The following is a 17,377-nucleotide window of genomic DNA, read 5'->3' on the forward strand; positions in this document are numbered from 1 at the left end:
ATCTCCGTGTTTTTACTTCTGTGTCTCTTCTTCGTTTCCTCTGTCATCACGGCCATTACCATCATCATCGGAGGCGAGGGGGACGGAAAGAGGTATAGAAAAAAATATAAAAGATGGAGAGATGTGGAGGGAGAGAGTCCACTCCTCCCTCCCACAAATAACAGCCATTAACCAGCCAGGTCAAAAGCTGAGCCACCAGCTTGACTTGAAACACTGAGTGCCCGACCAACCCACAGACTTGCACATTTACAGATGAGAGGGAGGGTGCGAGAGAGGGAGAGAGAGACAGAGAGGAAGAGAAGCGTGAGCTGGAAAGCAAAAAGGAACCTTGGCCGGTAAATTGTCACTTAATATAATTAGCCTAAGCCTCACGCATTACCTTTTCAATAAGTTGTTAAGAGCGGAGCGTACAGTACATGCAGGAGGTGACACATGCCTTTTACGTCAAGGCGGCTTGTGGCTTCTGACAAGGCGCAGGCCACTATGCAAAATAAATGAAGAAATGAATAGAAAGTGAAGGAGGGGCAGTAGAAGAAAGAACAGAGTGAGGTAAAGAGATCTAGAAGTGGAGAAAAACATCACAGGAGACAAAAGGAAAGGATTCAGATGTAGGCAGGGAAGGAGACTGGAGTGAAGATGTAAATTGCGCTTGAGACAAAAGGCACAATTGCACCATTTTCCAAGTGGTAAGACACACACCGTACACTTTTCCGTCTGCTAGCAGAAATCCCTTGTACATAGCAGTAACGACCGGTGTGATAATCTCAGCAAAGGTTAACAGTATGCTGCCATTAGTACACCGCGCAAAAGGCTTTTAACAGACAACCAAGCACCTGTCTACAGCAATTTACCACAAAATTTGAAGTGACTTTATAAATCAGAAGCCATTTAATGTAGCCGAGGAGAGAAGTTCTCTCTCTGTCCCTTTCTCTTTTGTTCCTTGGCGGTGGAAAGATCATAGTGACATCTCCCTCTCACTGCAGACTGAGGCACCTGGTCTGTCATTTCTCTAATGATGGTGGGGTGAAAAGACAGGGTGGAGAAGAGGAGATGGGAGATTTAAAGGGAAGAGGAGAAGGAAAGGAGGAGGTGTGTGTGTGTGTGTGTGTGTGTGGGGGGGGGGGTTTCTTCATTGGTTGAGATGTGTCCTACACTGTGTCAAAGGAAGCATAGATCTCCTTCCTCTTTTTTTGTTTTATCCTCCTGTGTGTCTTTTTCTCCACGTCTGCCTCCCTTTACTCCTCCATCCCTCATTTTATTCCCTTACCTTTGCTGCTGTGGGGACCAATTTGGCTAAAATGGAACCTCTTCCTCATTTTTTTCTTAATTAAAATCTGCGAGCGTGTGTGTGTGTGTGTGTATGTGGTGATGGGGGTGGGGGGATCCTCTATGTGTGTGTGTGTGTGTGTGTGTGTGAGCATGTGTGTTCGTATGCATGCTGGTGGCAGATTGCCTGCGTTCCATTAGTCTTTCATTAGAGTGGGTGAAAATCAAACAAAGGCACCAGATTTTTTAGAGATATAACAAGTCCGTTGATGTTTTTTTTTTGTGTGTTTATTTTTGTTTGTTTTGTTTTATTGCTGCCCTACAAATCTGAAATAGAACCACTTTCAGCTACTTTCAACCTTTCTGTTGAATACAATCCTGCATTTTCAGCTTTTCAAACAAAGATAACAGACTGCAACGGTGATTCTTTTCTTCAAGCTGTTTTTTTCTAAGGTAAAACTGAGCTGTTTTGCTAAGTGTATGTGTGTGTGTGTGTGTGTGTGTGTGTGTGGCGGGATAGTCCCTCAGGGGAACTAAGTTGCTCTGAGACATGCCGGCCGCTCGCAGCGCAAATGTTAATAAGGCAGGGGGACAAACCCTCCCCCCCTTCTCCAGCTCTGCGATGGCGCTTGCCCGCACCTTCCTCCCCCTAGCAGAGGAGGGGGGTGTGTGTGGGGAAGCTTGCAGCGCGATGTCATTGAGCATCTCAGAGTGGAGCGGCACAGTTGACTCAGTTCAGCCTGCACCGGCCCGACACACACACACACAGGCGCTCGCTATCCTCCACACAAACACACACACACATAGACAGACACTCAGAGAGCCACCGTCTCTCTCTCTCTCATTCGCTCGCTCTCACATGCTCTCACCCTCTCGAACACACACACATACACACACACACAAACTTACAGGCTCAGGCGCTCAGTTCAGTTCCTCAGCGGCTGCAGTGGAGTACAGAGGAGTCAGAGAGCGAGAGAGAGAGAAGCAGGGAGAGAGGAAAAGAGAGAGGACAGGCGGCACAGCACGGGCGTCGAGAGAGGGACACAATCACAGAGAGAGAGAGAGAGAGAGAGAGAGTAAGGGAGAAAGGGAAAGAGAGAGGAGCGGGAGGCAGGGAGAGCTGGATAGCTGGTGGCTCACTCCCACACCTCATCTTCACTTTGCTGGGACAGGCACAGAATTGATGGTAAGAGACATTCATGCATTTTATTGGCTGTTTGCTTTATATGGCGCTTTTCATGGGACATCTTTTGTATTAAGAAAAATATTAGATGTTTTAATTTTCTTCACGTTTTCTGTTAAATTGTTTATTTACATTTCACATTTAGTTGTTTGTCTGCTGTTTTTGGTTCACAATCTAGTATACAGTTTTTATTTCTTTAAGACTTACCTTAAACATTTAAAAAATGGATTACATAGATTGCACAGAGTCACACAGATTAATTTTTATCCTTATGGGTGCGTGGATCTGTTCAGTGTTGAGTGTGCTGATGGCAGTTCCCTGCTTGTTCAACTTTTTCTTTCCTACTTTAAAAAAAAAAAGTATTCTATATTAGAATACTATTTATCCATGTCTGAATGTGTGCATGCATGCACGTGGGTAAACGTGTCTCATTGTGTGTTTTTGCATGTGTTTGTGATGAGTCCATGTTCAAGTACAAAATGACTGACAGATGGATTAAAGCAAATACCGAGGCCACGGGCAACATTGTTCACCCCTCCTTGCAAATTCCCCAAACCCCCCTCTTTTTTGTTTTACTTCATTACTGCTCACCTTCTCATCTGCCCCCTCCTTACCTCCATCCTTCTCCTCATCCTTCCTCACCTCCAGTGCACCGCTCATCTTGCCCTGTCCAAGACGAGGCCCCTGAGGAAATTCATTGCAAGCCCTCTTTTCTCTCTCTTCTTGAGAATTAACTCCCCACACACACTCCTCCAACACCAGAGCTGCCAAGAAACCTCACACACACATCTTCTCTTAACTCCCCTCTTACTGTTCGGTCCAGAAACAGGACCCGCACAGGACAAAAAAAAAAGACCCCAAAAGAACCCACCTTCACTGACTTTTTTCTCTCTTCTCTCCTCCTTCACACTCCCACATCCCCTCTTGCCCTCCCTCTCTGTCTCTCCCTCTCTCTGTCTAAGTCCAAGGAGGCAGAGTTGGATGTGAGAAGCAGTGAGTGCGACACAGTCCCACAAGAGCCCAGCACAGACCCAGAGCCGCCCAGGCCACCTCCAGCTCAGGCTAACGGACCCACCGGCACCGCTGGCGATTGCACGAGCATCCCCTCCAGTAGCCACAGTAGCAGCAGCACCAGCAGCAGCAGCAGCAGAAGTGGTCTGGGTGGCATTAGCATCGTTAGCAGCAGCGCTGAGGGAGCAGGCGAAAGCTCCATGCAGTTCAGCACCAGACCGCCTAGTGCTGAGCAGCCGGGCTTCATGGGGACATGGCAGCAGCAGAGCACTGACAGCAACCTCCTCTACAGAATGTCCCAGCAGGTACGTCAGCTCAGCCTCACCCCTTCATCCTGTCCATCTCTGTCTTTTCTTTCCTTCTCTCTGTCCACATTTGCAGTCTATATTCAAGGACCAAACTTTTATTTTTCTTCTTTTGGTGTATGTTCAGAGGTTTGCTGTTGATGTGGGGATTCTTACTACCTATCGGTGTGCATGTGTGAAAAAGAGAGTGTTTGTGGGTGTTTGTTTGTGTGTCAGTAGGGGTGTGTATGTAATTCTGGGAGTGTGTGTGTGTGTGTGTGTGTGTGTGTGTGGGTGGGGGGGGGGGGGGGGGGGGGGGGGGGGGCTGTAGGCTGTGTTTTGTATGTGATATTTCAAATTAAGAATCTTTACTTGCAATTGCATTTTTGCAACTTTTCCCGAGTTTTGGAATATATCAGATTTGATGCTGTGTGTATGTCTTTACGTTGTTGCTTACACATGCCTGAAAGTGTTTTCACTCATGCCTCTGTGTGTGTTTTCCTTTTAATTTTTGCAATTTATTTAGAGTCATTTTCTACTTTAAAAAAAGCACATTTAGTGTATTTGTAAAAGCATACATTTTAATGCAGAATTTGCACAATATCAGATAATTCATTTATTTCACCATTTGATGGATTATCCCATGTCCGGATTCGTTACATACATGCTTAAGTCTCCGTAATTGGTCTATGAGCGGTGTGGCGTTTAAAAGCAAGCAATAGCAGTGTTTTGGTAACCTCAATGCCGATAAAGACTCGGGAAAGGGGCTCCCCTCTGGGACCGGCTAATTGACTTCATGTGGCCGAGGCAGGAAGCCCCATACGCGGCTACAGAACAGCAGAGGAGCCGTGAATGAGCACAGGCTCGCCTGGAAAAGTAATGATGATAACGGACAGCCTGCACCAGCTGAGGAAAGTCAAAATTTCTTCCCGACATTCTCCCCTGTTATCGTGGATGTTACACTGAATTTCTCTCTTTTTAGTAGCTTTTTTAAAATCCTTTTGAAGTAGCCCCCAAAGTTAGAACAAGCGAGTTATTTTTAAGGGATTTTATGGTTTCTTCGGATAAATGTCAGGTAAGGAGAGGGAAGAGGAGTGAGAGTCGAGTTTTGTGTATTCGTATGTGTGTGTGTGCGCGCGTCCGTTCGCGCGCACGTGTGTGAGGAGGAGACGGTAAAGATAGGGGATGGTTGTTAGGTTGCAGTTAATCATAGTGGGACCTGCAGACTCTCCGTACCATGCACACGCTGTTACGCGCTCAGGCCACAGCGGTTCTTGCGCAACAGATTGTAAATGAGGAGAAACGTATTGTCACATTTACGGTAGGCTATTTACTACCCAGTAGAGTTTTTTTTTAATCCCAGAGCAGTGAAGGTTAAACGGATGTGTTGGGACTAAAACATATACCGATGTAACTTTTGGGAATTTTCCCCAAAGCACCTTTTGTGATGTTGTTTTGCGTTTCTGCATTTCACTCAGACCCCACGTTTGGTGATCAAAATTAACTGCATCCCTGGCCTTTCATGCAGCATCATGTATATATTTTTACAAGCCCCTGTCCTTAAATTTTCCTAAACAAACGATCATACAAAGTATTGATAAGTGAACTGTAGGAGCCGGGTGGGTTGTATTCAGAGAGGGGAGCGTTCCGCTTTTTTCTTCCTCTCCCGGTATGAAGCAGGTGGATGGGCCCCTGCGCTCAGCATCTGCTGGGACCCCACGTTTGCATCCTCAATCCTTTTTACAAATGCGCACCGTTGTTTCAATATAATCAGCTGTGGGACTCGCTGTTATTTATCCTTCCTCGCACCACTTAGAAGACATCTTCCCATGTTTAGTAGGCATGACATAAATTCTCCGAAGGAAGCCAATTCCTTGACAGACTCGCCTTCTTGGAATCTAACCGATAATGACTTTGTGTTTGCCGAGGCTGGCGGACCCTGGGGTGTTGGAGGAGAGAAATACGTTATGGGCTTGTGTTTCAAAATCTCCCCTCTCTCCCTTAAAGATCAACTAGGTGACACGAGGGAGACGGTATTTTATCGTTGTTAGGCCAAATTATATTTCCATCTGATCGATAGAGGCACGGAGCAAGGTCTGCGCAGTGCGTTCAGGACAGACGCGGCTGTGGTGAGGTGCAGGGCACCACCAAGCCAAAGCATTTGGCAATTCCTTTGATATTCCTTGCGAATCACACGCACAAGGCAAGACTTTCGAAATGAGGGAAATAGCACTTTACCATGAATGCAGTAATTTCACTGCCACAACTGAAATGGTGCTAAATAAACAAGCTCGTGGACCACAGCAGGTGTCTGATCATCTCGGTGTATAAACATCAGCGACCGACAGAAGCAAAGAAAGTAAAGCAAACATTTTAATTTAGGAATAAGAAGATCTTATCTTGAATAATATTTTTCCTTTTCCTCACGTTATTTTATGGCACAATCAAGCCTAAAAAGCAGCACCTGTCTCCCTGAAAATGACTTAAACAAAACAGAGAACGAATGTCACCTTGAAATGTTTTTGCTTTTTTCGCTTTGACTCCTGCATTCGGGACATTTTCATGTGTTTTATATTTCGGCTGTAATTGTGAATTATTTCAGAATCAATATATTTATTTATTTCAATATTTGTTTTGAAGACAATGAAACATTTTCGCCAAAAATATTTGGCTAGAGTTGGGCCTGTTACAAATAGGAGAAACAGGAAAATTAAGGTGAATTAAATCATTTTTTCTTATGTTTCATTAAGTTTGGGGTGTTAAGACTGCATACTGATAAAAAAAATCTCTACATCGCAATCGCTTTTCATTATAGCGTGTTTCTCTGAACTAACGAAATTAACAACAGAGACGATTAAGGCATTAAGACTGTAAGCCAATAATTTACAACTTTCATAACAGGCCTTAATAGGCTTTTAATCTTTTAAGAAGCCTTTTTTTTTCTAAGCCACACAGCAGGAGATTCACACCATTCATAATCCACGCAAGTGTCAACAGGAAACAACATGAACAGCATGCAATTTAAATGAAATCAATGAAATGGATTCGATACTATATTTTCTCAAGCTCCTAATGTTCAGAAATCGGTGCACATTTTACAAAACACCGCAAGAGGGAACTTTCATAATTGTTTTTATGGAGGAAAAATACAAACATTAATTAGGAGCTGAATTATTTCCCAGGCATTGCGGAGTGATAATATTTGGAGCCTTAATTGACCCGCTGCTGTACATGCGTGGCTATGAATATCGACCCTTGCACGTTTAAAACCCCGGAGTTAAGTGATACTACCAGTCTAATTGGTTCATCAGGGATAATTCGTCCACAATACAGCAGCCGTAGGCCGCTTTCTTTCTTTTTTATATTTTCTCTTCAAGCCCGAGGAATGTGGGAACCACTCAAGGTTAGAAAAGCTCGTAAAAATGTGCCTTAACCTCCACCTGGGGATGTGATGCTGCCACCCAGACTTACAGCAGAACTCGGAGAAAAAAACAAAACAGAAATCAGTGTATGTCTTCACTCTAAAACTATCTCTAAAATAGCCTCTTCCTTTTCTTTTTGCAAGGGTGCTGTAACGCGGCTTCCTTTGAAGTGCGACAGGTCGACTATGGGCCGAGACCTGGAAGAGGTACAGTGGCATTACAGCTTGCCTGGCTTCTGTCTGCTCTCAGTGCTGCCTGCTTCATCTCACATGGACACTCTTATATCCACAAAGGTTTATAATGTAGAAATATCCATCAGAAATAATTATAGAATTTTAGATAATAACAACAACAACAAAAATAATGACAATAAAACTGACAACAAGAATAATAACAACAAATAATAATTTTCATAATCATGAATCAATATAACGTTTTTGAATTCTTTTTTTTTTTTTTGCCACTTCCTAAATTTGTCTTTGAATTTGAAAACCAAACTTAATTTTCTTCATGACATGCATTTGCTAATTTAAGATCCTGAAAAACTATATAAAAATAAAAAAAAAAAGCAGTAAAGGATGTTAATAAAATCCATGTTTATATATAGGAATATTTTTTAACATAATGTTTATTTTTTCCACCTTAATAAAAAGAAAAACTGTCCAGTGAGTAGCTCAGAATGCCTGTTTTTATAGTAACAGTATCAAACTGTTAAACAGCTAATGGGCCTTGATCATAGCTTTATAGGTTAGTTATTTAAAAAAAATCTGTACTAAATGTGCACTCAAAATTTCTAATGTCTGGCTTCAGTTCTTCCTTTTCCTTCTTTCTTGTGTTTCCTTGTCCTGTCATATTTAAACTTATTGTTTGGAATTAATTTAGTTGACTTTTCCCTTATTCCATATATTTCCTTAATGCAGTGCAGCCTATACAATCCAGTATGTTAAACCTTGCAAAGTGAATGCTGTTAGCTCTCAGGGCGTGATGACAGACATATTTGTGGAATAACATGCTCTGTTTTGTTTTGTCTGACTGAAGAAATGAGGTTGATATTATCCTCTTCAGTGCAGATCACAGAACGGGCTCATCTGCCCATTAACACACTGATACACTTACAGTGGTGAGTGTGTGTGTGCACATGTTGTTTTACACAGTGGAGTACAGGCGTGTTGCATGTTGCATATGTGGTGCATATGAATTGCTTACCATTGTGTGGGAGTGGGAGGCAGTAATTTGATGCATATGTGTAGAATTATCCACAGTCTGTGAATGTGTGTGTGTGTGTGTGTGTCGTTAAACTCAACTGTTATTATTTCCATGTCTGTCTTTGATGGGTCGTTGCACACAGAGCATATGGATGCCTATACGTACATGTATCTGGTGTCAAGTGTGTGTGTGTGTGTGCTCTGACATTGAAATTTATGTCTGTGCATGTGTGTGTTAAGGCGTTTGTGTCTGTGCTTTTGCCATTTATTTTTCTGAGTGGGTGGCTAAATACTAATATACCAGTTGTGTGAGCGTGTATGTGTGTGTCCGTGAGAGAGAGAGAGCATTTTGTGGGTGTGTGTCCTATCCCTCTGAGTGTGTGTGTGTGTTTTTGCGTGTTGGCTCTGGCTCCATGTGTGTGTGGGTGCGAGGTGAAGTGTCTCTTGGCTGGCCTTGGCTGGAGAGCTGGAGGAGAGCAGAGGTGAAAGAGGAGATTTGCAGAAAAGACACGCACCACTTCCCCCATTACTACTTTTGCTTTTTTCTTCTTCTTCTACTACGTCTCTGTGTCTCACTGCTTCTTCTTCTTCTTCTTCTTCATCTCTCACTCGCTTTTCCTTCCTCTTCTTACTCCCCACCCCTAAACCCCCCCTCCCATTTTCTCTCTCTTCTTCTCAGCTATCTTTCATACCTAAAACTCTATCTTTGCCACCAGTCCTCCACATGCTAAATCAGATTGTTTTGTTCTGCAGTTACTGTCTTTATAGAAAGGGCTCTTGAGATTGAACCTGTGTAACCAGTGAGGACCAGTGCATTTACAGGATTACCACTTATAATAAGCCACAAGGACAAGTGTCAGAAGGAGCACAATGTTTCTTCAGCATGGGCTGGGTATGTTTCTCTATTAGGCTGTTCAGTTTTACACCTGACTGGAGAAGGTTTAAAGTTACTTCTACACCAGAACAGATCCCACCGATAGCACCTGTCTCTAACTGTAAAGCTGTGGCTGGCGCTTACACTGTTTAATGCAATTATTTCAACGCTACTGGCCAGTTTAGAGGGTCCAGATAACATAAACAGCACTGTGGCATTCAGTCAGCGGGGCATCTCTCTCAGTCTTTGTGCATATGAAACAATGATGATGTGAGTGTTTCCTGAAGGCAGCGTTATTTCTGCAAGAGAGAGCACAGAAATGGGAGAGTAAGATCGAGTGGGAAGGTGGCTGCAGCTACTTGTATATTTACCGTATGTGTGCACTATTAAGAACCCATCTAGTTTGACGGAGTAGGAGGATGTACAAGGTCCCATTCATGCTGTGGTCCCCACTATATTTACTCAGGCACCAACCAGGGAGATATGACGTCCGCAACATTTTTACTTTAAACTTGTTTCAACAGGCTTTTTTTTCCTTGCATCATCAAGCATTTCCATTTTATTGAAATTAACACATTATTATAATTTGTCTCCCAGTTATTCTACATAATAAATATTTTTCTGTTGCATCTATAGTACACATGTACAATATATGTTTAAATGGATAAAATCCATCCATCCATCGTCAACCGCTTATCCTGTGTACAGGGTCGCGCGTAAATGGATAAAATAAATATTTTAATTTATTTTTTAAAGTCACAAATGAAAATTTTGTGGAGTATTTCAATGTCAAACTGTTGAGGAAATCCGTCAGTACGATTCCTCATGCAGACACCTCCATTCTCCTTTCCTTGCCTTACCATCTCTTACTTTAGTAGCCTTTAAAACATTTATTACTCTTATCTTTATACTTTCTGCATAATATTGCCATACAAAAAAAAAAAAAAAATTTAATTCCACCCCTCACATGGACCATGATCATGTGTGTCCCGGGTCATACAGTAACCTCTGTAGCCGTGCAGTAATGCCCTGCAGGACCAGCGTTATGGTTAAGCACTGACCCTAACTCTGTGTGCGAGACCCGGGGCAACCAGCGATCAATAAGCATCATGTGAGCATCACTCACGGATCCCATGTCAGCTGTTTCCTGTTTTTCCTGATGAGACGGCCGCCTTACCGCCATGGTGAATGCAGGAAAAATGGGGAGGATATAGAATGTAGAGACACTATCATGGAAGTCAAAAGACTTCCTTTATCATATGTCTGGCAAGGCAGTTTATTGTGCATTTTGTGTGAGTGTGTGTGTGTGTGTGTGTGTTGAGGAACGATAGAAATGCAAAGCCATCTGCTCTGCTCTTATTAGAGGGGCTGAGTGGTGAAATCTACTATAGCTGAGCTACTATAGCTTATAGCTTTAGGCCTGTGTGGGCATGTGTATGTAAAGGGAAAGAAATACATTATTAATTTCCTTTTGTTGTCCTTCATTTACTGTTATATAATGTGAGTTGCTTTCGACAAAATAATCAATACAGTACGGGTAATCAGAATACAAATCTCAACACGTAACATTAAGGAGATTCACGTGGTGTTTTAGGCTATTGTGTGACCAAAACATTTATGAAGGTTTAATTCGTGTTCAGTGTGGCAGTAAACTCTACCATGTGTGTGGCATGTGGTTAGACACTCACTGCTTTGAGAAAATAAATTGTATGAAAAAGTGTACATTTTCTATTGATCTTTTTGAATATTTTTGGATTGTGTTGTGCAGATTCATTGGATATATTATAGTTTGATCATAAATATTTATATTTTTTTGCTCCCCCACTACTGTTTTTTACTTTTTTCCTGCTGATGGCTGTTTAAGCAACTGAACACCACACTTTCCACTCTGTTTTTCCTCCTTTCGTTTTCTTCATTTCTTTCAAAAGAAGGCTGTTAGTTATTTGTCTTTGGGTAGTTTCCTGCAGCGGGGAGAAGTCGCTGGTGTAAAAAGGAAGTGTGTGTTTGAAGGGCCAGTCGCTCAGGATGTCACCACCCCGACTGGCTAATGAGGGGGACATAAGCACAGGGTCAGGGCAGAACACACACACACACACACACACACACACACACACACACACACACACACACACACACACACACACACACACACACAGTGACACGGCAGGAATGCAGCAGCTGTCACCATGGTCCAGGCAGTTATGAAAGGGTTGAAGTATAATTGTGTCTTGTGTGTGTGTGTGTGTGTGAAGTGGCGGTACCAGGGGTCATGGGGGCGTTGAGAGCTGGGAGGGGGCCCTTGTTGGCTTTGGTGACCCAGAGATTGCCACCGGCAGAGAGGATCATCACATGTAATTGACTTAAGTGAAAAGAGAAAGAGAGAGTCAGAGGAAACATATAGATTTTGCTGTGGCCTGTGGTATTTTAAGACACGACCATATGGCAGAGACATTGTTGTGAGAGGCTGTTCTTTCCCGTCCTACATCCAGAGGAAGGTGACATTAGGTGTGACCTGTGCTAAGTGACAGGAACTTGGGCATACTTTCACCACGGCTTCTCCCTTTTCCTGTTATTCCTCAACTCCTGTGATTTTGTTTGTCTTGGAGCCGTGCCAGCCCAACGGGCAAATCGGCAGCCTACTATTTTTACATCCATCTTAAGGACCCCTGTCTGCTCTTTCTGCCTGCCAATTTGCCCCATCAGCAGTGGCAGTGAAGAAGAGCTCTCAAGGCACCGAGCCTTTCATTTTTCTGTTGGCGATGTGGCTAATGCTGTCACTGTTATTTGAAAAAGCACTCAGAGTGAATTGCTATTATTATTGTTAAAACCATCATCATCATCATCAGGCTCATTTATGGTTATGGATAATTATGGTAATTTTGTTCAGGGCTCACAGTTGACTCCGTCTCTTTCCCCTGCTAATCCGAAATGTACTGTTGCGTGTGTGTGTTTGTACAGTACGTTTTCGATGTGCTGGCAAATTACCAAAGTTATTGTGCAAAAGAAAATGGTTTTCCTACAAGTAACAGCGATTTCATGTTCGCAGTTCACATGTGAGGTGAGGGGAACTTGTTACATCTCTTAATGCATACGTTGAACTCTGTGGCTTGTGTGAGGAGGAGGAGGAGGAGGAGGAGGAGGAGGAGAAAGGCTTTTCCCCTACTATTTTCTGTTTCATTTCTTTCTCTTAGTCTTTCTCGCTCCCGTGTTTTACTCTCCGTCTATCTCTCCGCGCTGTTCTGTTCTGTCTCCAGCTTACCGTGGAGATTTGATTGCTAGAGGCCCAGGGAGGATTTTAGGGAGGTTCTGGAGAAGGGAGGCTAGTGGTACAGGCTGTGGTAGGCTTGTAGCCAATGAACACACACTCACATAGACGCACAAAGATATTCAGTCCTACAGGCATAAATACTTGCTTTTACACACTCCTACTATGTCTTTTCTTTATGCGGATTGTGTAAATTGCTTCCTAACAATGTTGTCATATTAACCCTCTGAAAAAAACTGATTCTAAACTCATTTGCTACTTTTTGTTGTGAGCAAAGTGTTAAAGCAACATGTGTAAGCATTTGTTTGTGCTCTCTGCTGACTTTGTAAAGATGTTTGCGCTGTTGGATTAATAACATTTAATGGCCACTGTTAAATGCAGCTGCCTTGGCATCCCACAGCTCGTGTTTTTCTGGCAAGCTGAGACTCTGGGTGGCTTTTGTTTTTGTGAGTATGTGTTGTGTGTATATATACGCAGTGCAGTGAAATACCAGTGTGTGTGGGCTGAATGGGAGAGGCATTGGGTGTGTTGTCACTGAGCATACCTGTTCATTTGAATGTAACCCCCCCTACATGCACACACACACACACACACTGCTGAATTGACTGTCTGCATGTGAGCTGATCACATATTGAGCAGCATCGCACTTCACTTTCAAACGATCTATAATGTCAGTTAAGTCACAAATGATCTAATTAGCCTACTGTGATACACATCACTTGGTCTGACCCTGTATCTGCGGCAACCAGCCAGGGGTGGGAGGTCACCATGCATGACCTCTGGCACCAGTCATTGTTAGCCGCGTCCACCTCTTGCGAGTGACGGCTTCAGTCTTTTTAAATGAGACAAAGTCAAAATTCTTGTAAAGAAAAAGCTGTTTTTCAGTGAGTTAAAATATATATCTTGTGCTGTTGACACAAACTAGCGTGCAGCCAGCCACACACACACAAACACAAACACACACACATACACACACACACACACACACACACACAAACACACACACACGCACACGTATACACTTGCTTTCTCTATGTTGATGTTTTCTCTGTAAATGGCCTAAGCTGCCTCTTCCATTGTCGGGAAACACACTCAACGATAAGTGCTTTTGTTGGAGCACTGTTCATTGCATGATGTGTGTGACTCTGACTGGCATTTAATATTTCATGGCATTTAATCCATTTGCTATGTTTCCTCCACATACAAAAAAAATCAGCAGCTTTTGTTTCCTTTATCCAGGCCATTACTTCACAGCTTGTTGATCAGTTTAGATTTGTAAAGGGTGGCACCTAGATCATCTAGATTTACTGTCATTTTTCCACATGACCGTTAAGCTAATAAATTTAGCATCTTGTCCGTGGCTTCAAGGGAGTCTCATGAGGGCAAAGGTGATCCTTTGTGCCTGCGAACAGATATATCTCAATAACATAAATAATAAAAATATCATAAGCAATCGGTTGGGAGATTTATTGCAGATAAAAAAGTGAAATGAGAGCACTTAAAGAGCAGTGAAGTTTACAGGCAGAAGCAGCAAAGCAAGATAGCGCATTATGACAAAGAAGAGGAAAAGGAGCCGGCAGCTTGTGCATCAGTCAAAAGGTGAGGAGGAGGCTCTCTTTGAGATCAATTGATAATAGGCTGAAGTCACAGAGGCGATTAGAGGCGTCGACTTGCCTGTGTTGTAAATGCTGTCAGATCTGTTAAAGGAAGCCTAATACCTCTCAGGTTGAAAGCTGTAATAACATCAGCTGTAACTGGATCCGCGGGGAAGTGCAAGTGAGTCTGCGTGTGCGTGAGTGAGTGGAAAAGGAACGGGAGGAAGGCGAAGTGTTTCTTTGTGCGCGTAATGTCTAGGTGTTTGTGTGTTTGCGTGGTGTAAAGCAGCAGCAGCACGCATCTAGGCGAGAGCCGCGGGGCTGCTCCTGGCATTTTTTCGGCCACCAGATGCCTGTCACTGCTTCAAGGAAAAAAAAGGAGCACGGGCTGAGGAGGGGAGAAGGACAAAGAGGAGGGAGGCAGAGAGGCGGGGAGGTACCGCTGTTCAAATCATGTCACGTAGCGCTAATTCATCCAGCCTCATTAGAGAGAGGGAAGGGACCAGAGGGCCTCTCTCAGGACAGGGCCCAGGCTCAAACACACGCAAACCAGAAATATGCATACACACATTGTCTCAGTTTTTCTCTGGCACATACTTACACACAGATGCAATTTCTCTCTTCCTCTCTCACACATACACAGACACGTCGACATACATACACAGATGACACTGGCACATGGCGCAGTGCGGGGGCAGTTTGGGGAATAGAAAATTGCCTTCTCAGGAAGGCCCTGGCCAATTAAGGACCTGACCGTATTGAATGTCAAGTGTTAATTTGGGCTCCCCCCTCCTTCCCGCCCTTACCCTTCATTTTCCCAGCAGTGGCAGTGGTGGGGCGGTTGTGTGTGCGCGTGTGTGTGTCCCAGAGATGAGCAAATACATGTCAAGCCAAAGTTGATTGCCTGCTCCGTATTATGTGTCGCAGGCAAGTGGCAAATGTGCTCCCTCGTTTTAGCCTTTTGCGTACCCCCCGAGGGAAGCCACCATGGAAGGAGGAGGAGAGAGGGAGGATTAACTGTACCGCAGTGATAAGAATGAGGGGGTTTACACTGGGGAAGAAGGGAGAGAGGGGGAGAGTGAAGGGGACAGACAGCGAGAGAAGTAGAAAGAGGGCACAGGGTTTGTTTGATCTCATAGGACTGGGTGGTGACTTTGATAGTCTTTTAATTGCCTTCATTTCTGCAGAGGTGATGTCCCTGGCAGACGCTCTCACAGTAAATACTTTTAAATAGAGTAAATTTCCTAAATGTTAGAGAGCCATTTATTTAAAAAAAAAAGCTTTTCTAACTTTATGAGAAACTTTAAATGATGTCAGTGTGATGGCTCTGTTTTAAACTCACAGCCGTTGGCATGGTCCAGGGGCAGACAAGGTTGTTTGTGAGTTGGACTGATGGTAAATGCCCACCTCCTTACCTCCATGATCTAATAGACATCCACTTAGTCTTAATGGGCAGATTCCCTTTCTCCTCTCGTGATGACTGTTGCACTCTTTAAAGGTGGAATTGCCTGCTTGTCTTTCCTACTAGCTCCCCCCAACACCCTTCCTTTAGTCTCTGGATCTCATGTTCACTACCTCTCTCCCAGGATAGAGGGGAGTATTTCTAACAAAATAAATATTAATGCACCGCTTGCATTCACACCAAAGCCAATTCTCCTGCTTTCACCAGCCCTCTGGCTACATCTGTTAGTGAAAGGCCCTTTGTTTTACATTAATGTTGGTGTATTTTTTGTCAACATGTGCATGCGAGTTTATCTGTGTGTGTGTGTGTTTGTGTCTGGTGATAGCAGTGATGTTGTGAAATTGAATAGAGAGGGTGAGTATTGATCATTTCCCCCTGTGTGTTATTAGTGCCTGCCGCTGCTGACAAAGAGAGCACTAGCCACCCGCACAAACTAACAAACACATACATGCACACGCGTACACACTCACAGAGCCATGTTTTCTCATGAAATACAGTAGGTTGTTTGCATGTTTTGACAACCATAATAACTTGCGTCAAGAGAAAAAAAGTATACATTCCTGCTACATAATAGTATGGAAATATAAAAATTATTGCCCAGAAGTGGTGGTGGAAACCTGTAAAATTACAGCTCCTGTAGTGTTATGACAGACTGGGTTATGTGTCACTGACTTATATGCGTCAAGGGTCTTTTCAAGTACAGCCAATTTTTGTCCGCTCAGCTCACACACAGCCACACGCACATTTACGTTCTTTATTATTACAATTTGTTTTGTCAATCAGCTGTAAGTGATAACACATTGTGAGTTCACAAAGGTACTGTGAAGTGTAATTCAATCTCTGATCACTGATATCCAAACAGCCATCCGTACAGGCCTCCAGGGCCAGGGGAGAACGAGGGTATTAAAACCCAGTCTAAGTGCTCTGTCTCTGGGTGGATAGGGATGTCTGCAGGGCCTCTGGAGCTCCAGTGGTCAGCCAGGACTGAGAGGTCTGTCAAGCCCTAATTGATCACCCTGACCTGGGGAGCTGAGGACAAAGGGAGAGGGGTGTGGAGGGATGCAATAGATAATGCTAAAGGGAAAAGAAAGAAGGAAAAAAAGAAGAAATTGTGCGACCAGTGGCTTAATCTCTCTGGATTGGCCATTTTTCCCCTCCAGATGATAGATATAGTAGGCCTAGCATGTGACACAGATGGATAATGCAGGTGTCTGGGGTGATAGAGTTATAAATTAACACATTACTGGACCTTAATGTGGACTACTGTGGACGACCGCACACCAACATCATCAACCCTGCAGGCGCACACACACACACACACACACACACACACACACACACACACACACATAAAACACACACACAAACACGCCTACAGTCTCACTGATGCGTCTAGCTGAGCTCAGGGTGCGGATTGTACTCCTCAAGTGGCATTGATTTGTTAAAGTGCTGAATTAGCAGGAGAAGTCCAGCTGCTGGCGCTTCTCTACTTTCTTTCTGCGTTTCCTTTTTTTCTGTATTTTACAATTTCGCTCTCTTAACTTCTCACATTCTTTCACTTCCATGTTGCCTCACTCGACTTGCTCAAATGCTGATTCTTCCTCTCTTTCGGCTTCATTTTGTTCTCCAGCTGACATGAACCTTCTTGTCTCCTTTCTCTGAATGACTCCTTTACACAGTGCACCTTTAGCTCGGTCACAAGTGCTCCTTCAAGCAACTTTGCTCTCCTTGGCTGTCCTGGCAAATGCCTGTTTCTATTTTTCCCCCTCTTCGGTCTCCAGCTGGAAGGTTTCACCTAAAAGAACAGTTG

The 17,377-nt window shown here is 43.6% G+C and overlaps 1 protein-coding gene and 1 long non-coding RNA gene across 6 annotated transcripts in view; one reads left to right on the forward strand and one right to left on the reverse strand.

Moving 5' to 3' along the window:
* bnc2 (basonuclin 2) overlaps positions 1-17,377 on the forward strand; it is a 158,489-nt gene that overhangs the window by 66,483 nt on the left and 74,629 nt on the right. For 2 of the 5 annotated variants that reach the window (XM_046046428.1, XM_046046423.1), the window contains exons 2-3: positions 3,412-3,765; positions 7,310-7,372. In XM_046046428.1, coding sequence (XP_045902384.1) covers positions 3,412-3,765; positions 7,310-7,372 — 417 coding nt within the window. The other 3 variants (XM_046046424.1, XM_046046425.1, XM_046046426.1) reach the window with 3 other exon arrangements.
* Positions 1-17,377, reverse strand: part of LOC123969236 — a 197,441-nt gene that overhangs the window by 33,396 nt on the left and 146,668 nt on the right. The window lies entirely within an intron of this gene.

The sequence above is a fragment of the Micropterus dolomieu genome, linkage group LG04, assembly GCF_021292245.1.
Source record: "Micropterus dolomieu isolate WLL.071019.BEF.003 ecotype Adirondacks linkage group LG04, ASM2129224v1, whole genome shotgun sequence".
NCBI lineage: Eukaryota > Metazoa > Chordata > Actinopteri > Centrarchiformes > Centrarchidae > Micropterus > Micropterus dolomieu.